This window comes from Lipotes vexillifer, unplaced genomic scaffold (assembly GCF_000442215.2).
Source record: "Lipotes vexillifer unplaced genomic scaffold, Lipotes_vexillifer_v1.1 scaffold1451, whole genome shotgun sequence".
Taxonomy (NCBI): Eukaryota; Metazoa; Chordata; class Mammalia; order Artiodactyla; family Lipotidae; genus Lipotes; species Lipotes vexillifer.
Genome location: NW_006795096.1, coordinates 432,280 through 445,329, shown reverse-complemented (window position 1 = coordinate 445,329; position 13,050 = coordinate 432,280). Strand labels below are relative to the sequence as shown.

Genomic DNA, 13,050 nt, shown 5'->3' with positions numbered 1-13,050 from the left:
CCCCCCACCCCGCCCAGGACTATGTACAGGCCCTCACGGGCTTCTGCTATGACGGCGTCGAGGGCCTCATCTACCTGGCTCTCTTCTCCTTTGTCACAGCCCTCATGTTCAGCTCCGTCGTCTGCAGTGTCCCACACACCTGGCAGCAGAAGAGGTGAGGGGCTCAGGGAGGTCCTGGAACCTGCCCCAGGCCACACAGCAGCTGGGGCCGTGTCTTCTGGGCACCCCATGTCGTAGCCAAGAGACAGGCAGGAAGGCCTCCTCACCTCTTGACACTCCCGGGGCCTCTGTAGCAACAGCCCAGAGGCGGTCCCGGTCCAGGAGACACATCGAGTCCGGAGCAGGCAGGGAGAACCGGGGTCCCCTTGCCTGCTGCTGCTGGCTCTGTGCCCACAGCCCTCCCTACTTCTGACTGGCTGGGCTCAGGATGTCTCCTCCGTCCCCCCACCCCTGGGTGCAGGTGTGCAGTGCTGCTGAGGGGGGAGACCAGTTGACTGGGGGACTCAGAGCTTCTGCAGGGAGTGCCCCACGTGGCCCTGGCCTCCGTGGCCCCTCAGCTGGGTGACCAGGATGGTAGCTACCTCCCGTGGGCCACTGTGTCTTTATCTTTGAAGTAATGGTCCTGGTGGCCCCTGCCTCAGTCTCCCCAGTCAGTACTGGATTGAATGGTACACGGGAATGCCAGGCCCGCCGTCCTTGAGCCCCTGTGGTGTGTCTCCTATTTGGGCTGTGGCTGTTTCTTGGTGGCCCAGCTTGTTTGGCAAGTAGCCCAGCTCAGATCTCTTCCTTTTGTCTGGACTTCTACTCTATTATTTTCTGTTGGGATGGGTTGCTGCCAGCGGTGGCAGTAATGGTGACGATGGCGCTAGTCACAGTGGTGGTGGAGGTGGTGTGGTGATTGTGATGCTGAAGATGGTGAGAATGGTGACGACAGTGGTACTCATGGGAGTGATGACGGGGGCGGTAGTAAAGATGGCAGGAGTGGTTAAGAGCACATCTCTGGAACCTCATGGCCTGGATTCAGATCCCAGCTGTACCCTTGCTTATTGGGTGACCACAGGCAAGTCACTTAACCACTCTGGGCCTCAGTCTCCCTGCCTGTAGGATGGGGGTTAGAAGAGTACATCCTCTTAGCGTGACGTGAGCCCTAGATGAACCACTGCATGCAAGCACTCGGCCCTGGGCCTGGCTGGGAATTGGCACTTGGCCAGTTGCTGCTGCGACCCCCCCTTGTCTCACTACGAGGGGCACGGCGGAGGGACCCTCTGCTCAGGGCCACCCAGCCGGTGGTGGGGAGGTGGGACGTGAGCCCAGGCCTGGCTGGCCTGTACCCTCACCACCAGGCAGCCCAGTCCCAAGTCCCATCCAGACCAGGCAGAGTGTGAGGCACCACACACCGGAGCACCAGAGGCCTGGCCCACGGCTCCCTCGGCTCGCCCTGCAGCGGCCTGGCTGGAGTGGCGGGCAGGGAGCCAGAGGGCAGCGGAGTCTGGAGGACTGGGCTCAGGCCTCCCGGGGCGGGCTGGGACGGCAGGCACCTGGCCCTCTGTGCTCCCGCAGGAGGGGCCCCGTCGCTTTTTTTTAATAGACAGTCGGTGTCTGTGTGTGCAGGCTGAGGTGCGGGTTCCTTGGTGTCCCCGGGCGACTTACCCACAGTCCCGTTGTGGGTAGGTGACAGAGCCAGGATTGGAACCAGCTGTGTCTGCACAAGAGCTGAGCCCCTGTGGGTCTTGTGGCTGGCTGCCTCACTCCAGGGCCTGAAGCTGTGCTGGGTCCCTCCCTGCAGGGGCCCTGATGAGGATGGCGGGGAGGAGGCCGCCCCAGGGCCGAGGCCGGCCCATGACAGCCTCTACCGCGTCCACATGCCCAGCTTGTACAGCTGTGGCAGCAGCTATGGCAGCGAGACCAGCATCCCGGCCGCAGCACACACTGTCAGCAACGCCCCTGTCACCGAGTACATGTGAGTGAGTCGTGCTGGGAGCGGCTGGGGCAGCCCAGTTTGGGACGGCAGACCCGAGCCCTGGGATAGGCTGCCTGGGACTCAGTGTGGCCGGCATGCGCGGCTGCCGTGGCTTGGAGTGGGGATGCAGCCCCACTGCAGGGAGCAGGGACTTGAGCTGCTGCAGCGGGTAGGGGTGGGGCCTCGAATGGCAGAGGGGCCTCCCCGGGGGCTCTCCGGGCTCTGGGTGGGCTTGGCCTGCTGCTCCCACATGCCTGGGTCGAGGCCACAGGGAGGCCACTCTGTCAGATGGAGCGTCTGCGTTTCGTGCAGGGAATGACATTGCCAAGGGCCCTGGGCCTGGCCGCGTGGTGGGCAGGCAGCCGGCAGGGCCGCGCTGAGGCTGGCAGGTGGCCACCATGGGCCTGCTCGGAGCCCTTCACTGTGTGCCGGGTTCCCGGGACCCCAGGCCCTTGCTGGCGGGCAGTATGCAGAGTGGTGGGGAAGATGCGTGGAGTCCTGCTAGCTCCAGGATGGGCCCTGTTGGCCCAGGGCTGGGACTACCGTGGCCAGTGGGCACTCACAGCCCCTCTTCCTCTCACTCCAGGAGCCAGAATGCCAATTTCCAGAATCCCCGCTGTGAGAACACCCCTCTCATCGGGCGCGAGTCCCCGCCGCCTTCAGTAAGTCTTGGGGCCAGAGGGTGGGTAGGGGCCCCGCCCCCCGCCCCGCCACCTTGTGTCTGCTGTGGTCTTCACAGGCGGCCCCGAGCCTTCAGTGCCAGGGCTGAGTGTGGGTCCCAGCCGGGGCTCTCAGGCAGGCACCTGGCCTGTGTAGACGGGGCTGGGTGAGCTCGCAAGCTCTTGGCGAGGGCCCCTGCGTCTCTTCCCACCCCAGCCCTGCTTCCTCTTTTCCTTCCTCAACTTCCTGGACTCAACCCAGGTCTCGTCTCCTGGCTCTTCCATCTGTGCCTGGTGTCCCCTCTGGTCTTGGGAATGAGACACAAAGGGGACAGGGTGGGAAAGGAGCTTGTAGAGAGGCCGGGGCCCCTGGAGGGCTTCCTGGAGGTGGTGGGCCTCAGGGAACAGGGCTAGAGAGGCTGAGGGCCACCTTGCTTCAGAAATAGCCGCCTGCATGTGGGGCGGCCCCGTCACGCCCTGCAGCACAGAGCAGGCCTGGGGTGCCCTGGCCTTGGACCCGGCCCTGGCCCAGGCTGTGCGGGTTCTCAGGCCGTGTCATGCTCGGGCCACCCTCCTGTCGGCACTCTGGTCTGCACCCAAGGCCTGCTGTGGGCCGGCCCTCATCCTGGCGTTGAGGCCACCCTCTCTCTCTCTTTTTCCTGCACTCCTCCCACCCCGGGCCCTCCTAGCGCTATCTGGCTGCCCTGGACTCTGGCAGCCACACGGGCTGGCAGTTTAAGCCCATGAACAGTGCCTGATCGCTGTGGTGGTTGTGTCCTCAGAGTGACAGGTACTGACCCACCTGGGTCCCCTGCCCTGCACCGCCTGCGCACCCACACCTCCGTGCCTCACACCCTTTGCTCACCGCTAGCCCATCGCCAGTGCTGGCTCATCAGACAGGTCCCAGCGCTGTCTTGGCTCAGCGCCCATGGGGCCAGCTTGCGGCAGTGCAGGTGGGTGGGCTTTGTGGCCCCTAGCCCAGCCACAGAGACACTGGCCCTGGGCTGTCACCCTCACATCAGGGGCAGTGAGCCCCTGCACAGAGCCCCCTCCTCACCCCTGGCCCAGCTGCAGCTGGCCCCTGCCCATCTGTCACCTCCCAGCGAGTCAGCCACCCAAACCCGTGTGCGCGTGCACGCCTATGCCTGGCGCCCTGGGGTGCGGCCAGCAGGCCCGGCCCTCGAAGGGCCGCCCCACGTGTCCGGAAGTGCACACAGGTGCGTGCAGAGGGGCACGCAAGCCGCTGCGGCCCTCGCACCGTGCCGTGCGCCTGCTCGGGCTCGTCAGCGGTCTGGGCTGCTGCCCACCGTGCCCCAGCCCGTGCTGCACATCCCTGGAATGACATGGCTCCCAGTGCCCGCCCCTCCTCCTCCCAGCTCGCCTTCGTGGCCGCTGACGGGGGCTCACCACCTTCCCCCTTCCAGGAGTCCTGGAAAGGCTCTCGGGGAGATGGTCTGTCCTGATCTGTACACTATGGTGTGTGGCCTCAGGTTCGGAGCCCCCAGGGATTGCTGGGGGCATGTGGCTGCAGGGTCAGCCTGCCAGGCTCCTTCCCGCTGGCAACCCTTGGCACGTGCCTTGGCTTTTGTCCCCTGGATGGGCGTGTGGCCCCTTGCACACTGCTTGGTTTTAGCACACGTCTCTTCCACGTGTGTTCGTTGTGAGCACACGTGCACGTGCATGTGTATCAAGTAAGGCCTTCATGCTTCAGATTGGGCAAGAGTGGCCGAGATGTGCTGGCTGTCCCCGTCCCCGGCTGCCTTTGTCCCTGCGTCCGTGACCCACAAGGAACCCCCCATTTGGTTCCCATCTGAGTGGGTGGCAGCATCACCCCAGCCTGAGGGGCCTTGGTGGCTTCGGGGTCCTCCTTCCCTGGGGTGACGGGGCAGAGCCGCTGTGGGGCCTTCTCACTCCCGTGACCTGTGGTGCCTGCCACTCTGGGCCCTTGGGGACTGTCTGTGCCTTGGACACAGCCCGAGCCCACAGACTCCTGGCCGGCCAGCCAGGATCCCGCAGTGGGAGGAGGACCCATGCCGGGTGCAGTGGGGAGCCTCCAAGCTCTGGTTCTTGCCGGGGCAGAGTGCTGCCTGGCCTGATGCCACATGCCCAAGTCGGGAGCAGGGGCTGCTGTGCTCATCTCACTGGGAGAGGACGCTGGTCCCCGTCTGGAGCCTGGGGAGTGGGCGGCCAGACCTCTGCCCCCAGCCCCAGCCAGGGCTCAGGAGTCCAGGCCCTGGACCAGCCGGCCCCTCCCGGAGCCCCTTCTCCCAGGGCTCTGTAAGCTGTGCCGCCGTGTGGTCCTGCCCCGTCCCACCCCGGGGTGCTCCGGCACGCCCCGTGGGGGCCCTGCCCTGCTGCGCCCGGTGCCCGCTGACCACCTGCCCCCTGCCCTTGTCTCCCTGCAGTACACGTCCAGCATGAGAGCCAAGTACCTCGCCACGAGCCAGCCTCGCCCCAGCTCCAGCAGCAGCGGGCACTAGACCGCCCGACAGCCACCCGCCCCACGTGCCAATCGCCCCGCTCCTCCCCGGGCCGGCCCTGCTGCTTACACCCGCGGCTGCCTGCCGCGCCCTCCGCACCCACCCCGGGCCTGCCGCCGGCGCGCTGTGGCCACTCGCCCGTCTCCTCCCCTTCCTGCAGGGGCGTGGAGATGCCCGGCAGGCTCCTGCTGCTGGCGACGCAGGGGCTCTGGGCCCGCACCCTCTCCTTGGCTCACACGCCTGGACACCTGGGGGTGCTGCCAGCGACGCCCGGGCCCTCCCGGCCCCCAGCCCCGTGCCCCTCTGCCTCCGAGGATTCGGGGATTTGCAGAGCCCTGCGCTGGGCCAGATGTGTCGAGCTGGTGCTGTCCCTGCGGACCCCTGCCGTCTCCTCGGCTGGCAGCTGCCCCGCCCCATCCCTCCCACAGCTCTGATGCTTCTCTGCTCCTTCGATGCTTCTGTGCCTCACCTCTTAGTTCACAGGCAGCGCGGTGCTCCCTGTGTGCTGGGCATCTGGAGGGACGTCCGTGTGGACCCACCCGCCTGCTTGTCTCCCACGCATGGAGACCCTCTTGTGGCGCCGTCACATGCCTCTGCAGCATATCTGTAACTCCTTCCTTCCCTCGCCCCCCACCCCCCCCCGGCTCTCTCCAGCGGGTCCCCACTTTCTCTGCTTCCCTCCCAGCAGCGCTCTCTCCCTCAGCACCCACCCCGCCTGTGGCACCCAGCCCTCCCCGGCGGCAGGAGACAGCAGGTGCCATGCGGAGCCCAGGCTGCTCATCGAGTGCTGGCCGCCCTCTTGGTGCCAAGACCCCTCCCCCACCCCAGAGACTTGACAGCTTCATCCGGTTCATCTCTTGCACTAACCACATTTGTCATCTCTAGGGCAGGCGGGGTGGCGGGCCGAGTGGCACCCCCTTTTCGGTTCCCTTTCCATCCAGGACAGGCACAGTGTCCCAGAGCCGGCTGGGGGGCTGGACCCGAGCTGGCTGTGAATGTGCCCTTGGCCCCTGCCGCCCCTCTTGGGACTAACCACTGACCTCACTTCAGCCTCCGAGAGAAAGCACCCCTGGCCAGCCCAAAGCCCGCGAGTGTGACGCCGAGTCCAGGCCGGAGTTGAGTCCCAGGATAGCCAGCTGGGAGTCGGGCTGGAGAAGGTGTTTCTTCTCGTGGTGCTGCTGGGGGGTGCCGAATACCGAGAGGCAGCCCAAGGGCCTGGAGACCCCTCCCTGGGCAGGCGCTGTGCCAGGGGACCGTGTCCTCAGGAATGAATGTCCCTTGGGCTGTAGGACTGAGGTCCCTGTGGCCTCAGTCTCCCTACCTGTGAAGCGGGAACAAGGCTTCCCTAAGGTGCTTTTGGCTTAGTGTACAATGTTTGCTGTGTTTCCTGCCGCAGATGGGGGTGCTACCCCCAAATCAAGTTGGAAAGCCCCCTGCCAGTCCCAGCCCTGCCCAGCCAGCCTGAAGCAAGAGAGGCCAGGTGCAGGCTCTGCCCTGTGTCAGTCCAGGGTCAGCAGAGAGCCACTTGGCAGCCACACGAGGGCCCAAGCCGGGGCAGACAGCAGCTGGCCCGGCAGTTTACAGACATGGGGGGCTCTTTCTCCCAGAGCGGCAGGGCACCCCTTCCCCAGGGTGGCCTGGAAGAGGCCACCTTCCTCTGTGATCCCTTCTTTGTGCTGGTATCTGGGACCAAAAGCATGGGTGGGCCTGGGACTAGGTCACATCTCCCCTCCTCCTGGGGCAGCCTCTGCCCTGGACGGGGTTGGGGGAGTGAGTAGGCAAACATGGGGGTGCTCCAGGTGGGCCTAAGGGCCCGCAGCCTCGCATCTGAGCCTTTGCACACGGCCAAACCTCACTGAAAGGCACCCTGTGCTCCAGGCCCCCCACTGTACACACACACACACACACACACACACACACACACACACACACACACACGGCCTTCTCTTGGACTAACAGTGGTGCCAACACTCAGATCCCAGGTCCCACTCTGGAGCTCTTTGAGGAAACTGCTGTCATTCTGGGCTATAGGAAGGCCTCTTTTCTGTGCCCCTTTTTCCTTATCCTGGGGTTTCTTTCTGTGCTGAGGGCTTGAAATCCTGCCTTCCACAGGATCAGAGGGGAGGCGTCGGCTGTGCTGCCTGGGGCGCCGCTCGGAAGCACAAACGGCCGCCCGGCCCGCGAGACCGAAATGTGAATGTACATAGCGTGAGAGCCGGGCGCCGGGCACCTGCGCCGCTCGGAGCCCCTCCGTGCGTGCGTCGTGTGCGTGTCTGCCCGCCCATCTGTGACTCCGCCCAGTTCCTTCTGCTCACTGAGGCGGAAGAAAGGAAAACAGGGGGAGGTTAAAAGGGGTGCAAGACCAAGCCTTGGTCCTGGAGGGGGAGCGCATCTCGCCCTTGGTTTTCTTTTTGCTGTTTAAGTTTTCAGGCCGTTTCCTAACCAGCCCCATACCGGTGACTTACCCTCATCCGCTCCCACCCCTGCACCTGTGGTTCTTGCCCCTCGCAGGCCCTGCAGCATCTTGGGCGGTGGTCCTCTACCACGTGGATGGGAGGGAGATACCCCGAGGCCCCTGACGGGCTAGGCGGGCAGGAGGGCTTCCAGTCCGGTCGCTCGCCGGTGGGGCTCCTTGTGCAGGCGCACGCTCCCCCCAGCTCCCCTGGCCTGGTGTGGTAGGACCTGATCGGAAGCCCTGATCCTATATGCCCCTCCACGCCCACCCCATCTCACTATGCAATCCCAGTCCAAGCTCCATTCCCTCCCTACCCCAGGACCCCCGCCCAGCCCGGGAGGGGTGCGTGGGTGACAGCCCCAAGTGGGGGGACGAGCGGGGACCAGGGCCTCTTGTGCGGGCTTTTTTTTTTTTTTTTAAACCATAATGGTTGTGTGCCGCACCACTTTATATTTGTTACATATAATATATCTCTCGAAGTAATTTTGTTAAGACTCCCCCTCCCAGGTTTCTCTCCTGGCCCTTGCATCCCACCCACAAGGTGATTTAGCGTCCTGAGCGGGGAACTGAGGCCTGAACCGCTTGGCATTCCAACTTCCGTAGGGCCATGGCTGTATGTTGCTGTCGCTGTGTTTCTGGGTTTTTGTGTTTGTTTTTGTTTTTTTAACTGGGTTTGGGGTTTGATTTTTATTTCTCTGGGGGCTTTATTTTTCTTGGCAAATACTAGAAATCTCGTCAATGTAATTTCTGTGGTTTCTATTCAGCTTGGGTTTCATGTTTTAAAATAAACAAATCTTTCCCTGAGTTGTTTTGGCTCCCGCCCAAGTCTGTGGGCAGGGCGGCCGCGTGCCGGGAGCCACTAGAGCCTGGGCGACCCTGATGGGCGGAGTCTTGCGGGAGAGGGGGCCTGACGGGGCGGGGCCTGGTGGGTGGGGCGCGGCGTCAGGTGTGCCGAGTGGCTGGCGCTGGGAGCGGTGGTCTCGACGGCTTGAAAGCCTCATTTGCAATCTGCGCTTGCGCTGGAGGGGCCTGAGGAGACGCGGATTGCTGTGAGGAGGGCCCCGTCTCCGGCCAGCAGGAGAGGTGACAGACCTGGCCCTGGGCAGGGCTGTTGGAGCGGGTCAGGTCAGGGAGGCCAAATGGGAGAATGGTGTGTCTCCAGGAGGAGCATCTCCTGAGTCCCCACTGTAACCCGAGGCGGGGTTCCCGGTGCTTCCCCGGGCACCTCGCCGCCCACTGGCCTCGCTGGAGTCCTTACCAGTGGTCTGAACAGCAACTCAAACGCCGCCCGCCGAGGTAGGAAGGATCATTCTTGTTCTCATTTGAGAAGCGGGCTGGGGAAGGCGCCGTGTCGTCAGAGGCCACATAACCCAGCACATCACCTTGGGTGGCAGGAGAAATACCGTCCACCTCGCAGGGAGACCCTTAGGACCCGTGGAATTGGGGGAGGCAAGTTTTCCCAGGAGAGTGTCTCGCATGCCAGGTGCACAGGCGGGCGAGGGAGCTGCGAGGCCCGGTGGAAGACACCAGGCTCCCGTGGCATTGCTGGCACCGAGGTTCCTGGCTCTCGGCGCTATGAGTGCCTGGGTTGGCGGGGGCACTGGGCCGAGTTTCTGCCTCCAGCACACACCAGCAGCCTGGTCCAGTGGTTTCCGTTTTGACTGGCTTCTGGGGAAGGGGGCGCAGGATACATGAGCTCTGATGGGGGGATGCTAAGCACCCAGGAGTGGAGGCATCTGGGGCTCCGTGCTTCTGCTGTGCCATGTGGGGACAGCAAGAATTGTCTCTCGTCTTAGGTTTAGCTGCCAAGCAGAAAAATCGTGCCATAGCTGGAGGGGGCGTGGCCCAGAGAAGTGTGTGTGTGTGTGTGTGTGTGTGTGTGTGTGTGTGTGTTTAAGATGGAGAAACGACAGTATGCTGTGAAGGCTGATGGTAATGGTCCCGTGGCTGCAGCAGGGCGGGAGTGATGTTCCTGAGTCACCAGGAGGGGCTGGGGCCTAGGTCACAGTGGAGGGGCTGGCCATAAACAGGACTGCGGTCCCCCCTGCTGGCCCGGTGTTGAGAGCGTATGTGCAGCTTGGGGCTGGGGTTGCAGAAGGTCTTATGACGTAGATAGGGGGCTGGAGAGGAAGTGGGGTGCCGTGGGAGAGCCGGGGGCAGGGCCAGTGGGCCTCCCCAAGGGCCCCTGAGGCTCTTGGTCTGGAACTCAGGTGAGACTCACCAGGTGGGAAGGCAGTCCCTCCAGCCACCCAGGTGTGGGTAGTGAGCAGGCAGAGGGCCGGATGCAACAGGTCAGAGACTACGGGCTTGGCCAAGAGAAGATGTGGAAGCGAGAGAGGCCAAGGGAGGTGAGGGCGACTTCAAGGGCATGACTGGACCCTGGGATTTCAGCCAGGGGAGGACAAGTCCTTGAGGGGTGAGGGATCTGGGGTCCAGTGGGGGTCAGGAAATCGGAGGGAGTGAGCTGGAAAGATAGGAGGTGGAGGCAGAGTGGGATGCCATGGGGTAGGCAAAGTGTGTGGAGTGACTGTGGAGGGGCAACCAAGGCGGGGGCGGGGCAGGTTATTGGGGGGCAGGTTGAGGGGATGCCAAGGGTGTGGGAAGGGTCACTGGCACCAAGTCACCAGGAGCAGTGTGGGAGAAAGTGGCCCCCAGGACGAGGGGGCCTGTGGATACCCACATGGGGGAAGGGGCGGCAGATGTTGTGATCCTGTTGGGTGGGGGGGCAGGGGGCCGGGGAGAAGGGTCTGCAAGTGGCCGCAGGAGCATCTCCAGGAGTGAGGTGCGAGGACGGCAGATGCCCGGCAGGGGGCGCTAAGTCCTCGGAGGACGAGAGGCTAAGGGCAGGGCCGGACGGACCCTGTTGGAAGACCCACCTGGAGTCCTAGATGGGCTGGGGCGGCCCGGGAATCTGCATTCCCAGCAAGTTCCCAGTGACCGCCGGCTGCTGATCTGGGGCTCAGCTGTTACTACCACGTTCAAACAGGAAGTGAGAGCTCACTTGGCAAGGATCTGGGGATTTCACTGGGATGAGCCAGGAGATGTGGCCAGCCCTGCATCAGAGCCCGGGGACAGGACAGTGACATGGGTGGCCTGGGGTGGCCTGCAGCATCTGGCTCAAGCTTGCCTCTTGACATCACACGTACCGCACCAGCAAAATATTGGTAATAACCAATAGATTCCAAATATCGGTAATATACCAACTATTGGTAATAACCAAAGATTCATGATGTGAACTTTTAAGAGCAAGCAAGGGGCTGCAGAGACGGTCTCCCCTCCCTGTCACTCGGGGGCTGCACCCCTAGATCCGTGTGGGGGTCCCCGGAAAGGTGGATTCGGGCTGGGAGAGGCACCACCAGATCTGGCCACCAGGCGGCGCCCAAAGACTATGATGGGTTCTACATGGTGGGGGGTGGGCCCCTGAGGCCTGGGCAGGGGCAGTAGGGGGCATATGCGGGGGGGAAGCAGCCACAGCTCTGAGCCCCCAAATTCAGCAACCTCCAGGGGCCAAGACGAGGAGCCCCCTGGGCCCTGGGCCCCTCACTTAAGTGCCTTCTGTGTGCCCAGCCCTAGGCTCAGAAAGGACTTGGGGAAGGGGTCACCTCCAAGAACATTTGGCAAGGTCGGGCCTGGGGGGCCAGTTGGTCTGGCAGACGAAAATATGGGGCTGGCACTGGTTCCCCCCCCTCACTTCCGCTCTGACCCCAGACCCAGAGAAGGCAGGACTGGCTGAAGCCTCCAGCAGGTCAGGCCTCTCAAACCATGGATGGAGCCTATGGAAAGCTCCACGGTGGTTGCAACAGGTGGAGGAGGGTTGTGGAGACTCAAGTCTGTAGGCCGTCCTGTCTCCCAGCCCCCCAGGCACGCTGACAAGTCCCACCTCTGCACCTTTGCCTGGGCTGTGCCAAGACCTGGAACATCTCCCTCTCCCCACTCAGCTTCCCACTCCAGCTCAGACGTGCCTCTTTTGGGGGAAGTTGGCTCTGCGATGGCCCAGCTGAAGGGAAGTTTGTTTAAACTGAGCAGGGAGCGAGCGACCCCACCCTGGCACCCTTCTCAGCCCCTCCAAGACCTGGCTCTGCCTCTGCTCTGGCCAGCTACCCCGGCACTCACTCGCCAGCAGCAGGGTAGCTGGGGGGCGGGGGGGCGGAGCGCCCAGCAGCCCCAGTGGTTGCGGTTTTACTTTTTATTTTTGAAAGCCCACAAGTGATGGGCAGTTTGGGAGGGCCAGAGTGGGGGATATGGAGCCCCTCAAGCCAGCCAGGACCCTCTCCAACCGGCCACTAGCCCAGCGTGTGGTTGAGGGGCACTGATGCCACCAGAGAGTGGGGCATGGTTGCCCCCAGTCGTGCCTGCAGAAGGGAGGTCACCTCTTCTGCTCCGTGACTCATCTACGGGGAGGGGAGAGCCCCCGCTGCACACTCCTGAGGGCGGCGGATGGAAGACATCAGGCTGCCTGGTTCCTGTAAGGCCGCCTGGACCTGCTTCCCCTTCTGAGGAGGGAGAACTTCCCTCTTCCCTCAGCTTCTTGTGTAAGAGGAAAGGGCCGAGGTGCCACTAGTCTGTGCCCCTCTGCGACCCCTGCAGGCCCAGAGCACCGGGGACTCAGCGGCGCTCACATTTATCCCCCTTTCTCAGGTGGAGGTCGAGGCTCCAGGAGGGGCGGGGCTTGCCCCCCACCCCTGGGCTCCTCTGCTCTGCTGTCCCCCTGCTCGGTGCCCCCAACCCACGCGGGGACAGCTTGGACCAGCTGTGACCTACCGATGGCCCCAACTCTGATGCAGACTCCACCTGCCCCGGCCACACCTCTGCCCCCGGGGTCCCGCCAGCTCTGTGCAGAGGCGATGCCAGCTTTTGGAGGAGGGGCGCTGGGGCCCGGGCTCCACACTCTGCCAGGGCAGAGGCTCCTGTGACTCATGCTGGCAGGAAGGAGGCCCATGGCCTCTGCCCACAGGTGGCAACAGTGCTGCTGTGACCCCCCTCTCCCCTGCCATGCCCCCACCCAGCCTGGCACACAGTGGGTGCTGAGGGGAGTCTGGGGGTATCCCCCAGACAGGGGTCAGTGTGATGGTGAGGGGCCCTCTCTCCCTCCCACTGTCCCAGTCACTGCCACACCCCCAGGGCAGCTGCTCTGGAAACCGTGCTGCAGACTCAGGGCCATGCAAGGTCCAGCTGGGGTCAGGCCCTGGCCAGTTGCTCCCCAGGACAGGGCAGGCACCAGCAAGGGCTGTGAGGAAGGGGTCCTCTCCGGCCTGCTGGGGGCACTGAGTATGTGACTGGACCTGGAGGGGCTGGCATTCTGCCCCCAGCTCAGGGGTGGGAAGTGAGGTGCTCTTCAAACCACTCTGTCTGCTTTCTGATGTGTTGACAGGGCTAAGCGTGGAGCAGTGGGGAGCGAGGTCATAGGGAACAAGGAGCCCCAGGTCCTAGCAAGTACCCACGGGGGTGGGGCTGGGGCAGCTGGAGGCTGGGAGGGGCGATGGGGGAGGGGGAGGG

General features: G+C 63.8%; 1 protein-coding gene across 1 annotated transcript in view; it reads left to right on the top strand.

The window, feature by feature from the left end:
* TTYH3 (tweety family member 3) overlaps positions 1-5,099 on the top strand; it is a 27,315-nt gene extending 22,216 nt beyond the window's left edge. Inside the window, 4 exon segments of the mRNA XM_007467418.1 lie at positions 18-154; positions 1,787-1,960; positions 2,547-2,622; positions 5,025-5,099. Of these exon segments, the coding sequence (XP_007467480.1) occupies positions 18-154; positions 1,787-1,960; positions 2,547-2,622; positions 5,025-5,099 (462 nt within the window).
* The last annotated feature ends 7,951 nt before the right edge of the window (positions 5,100-13,050 follow it).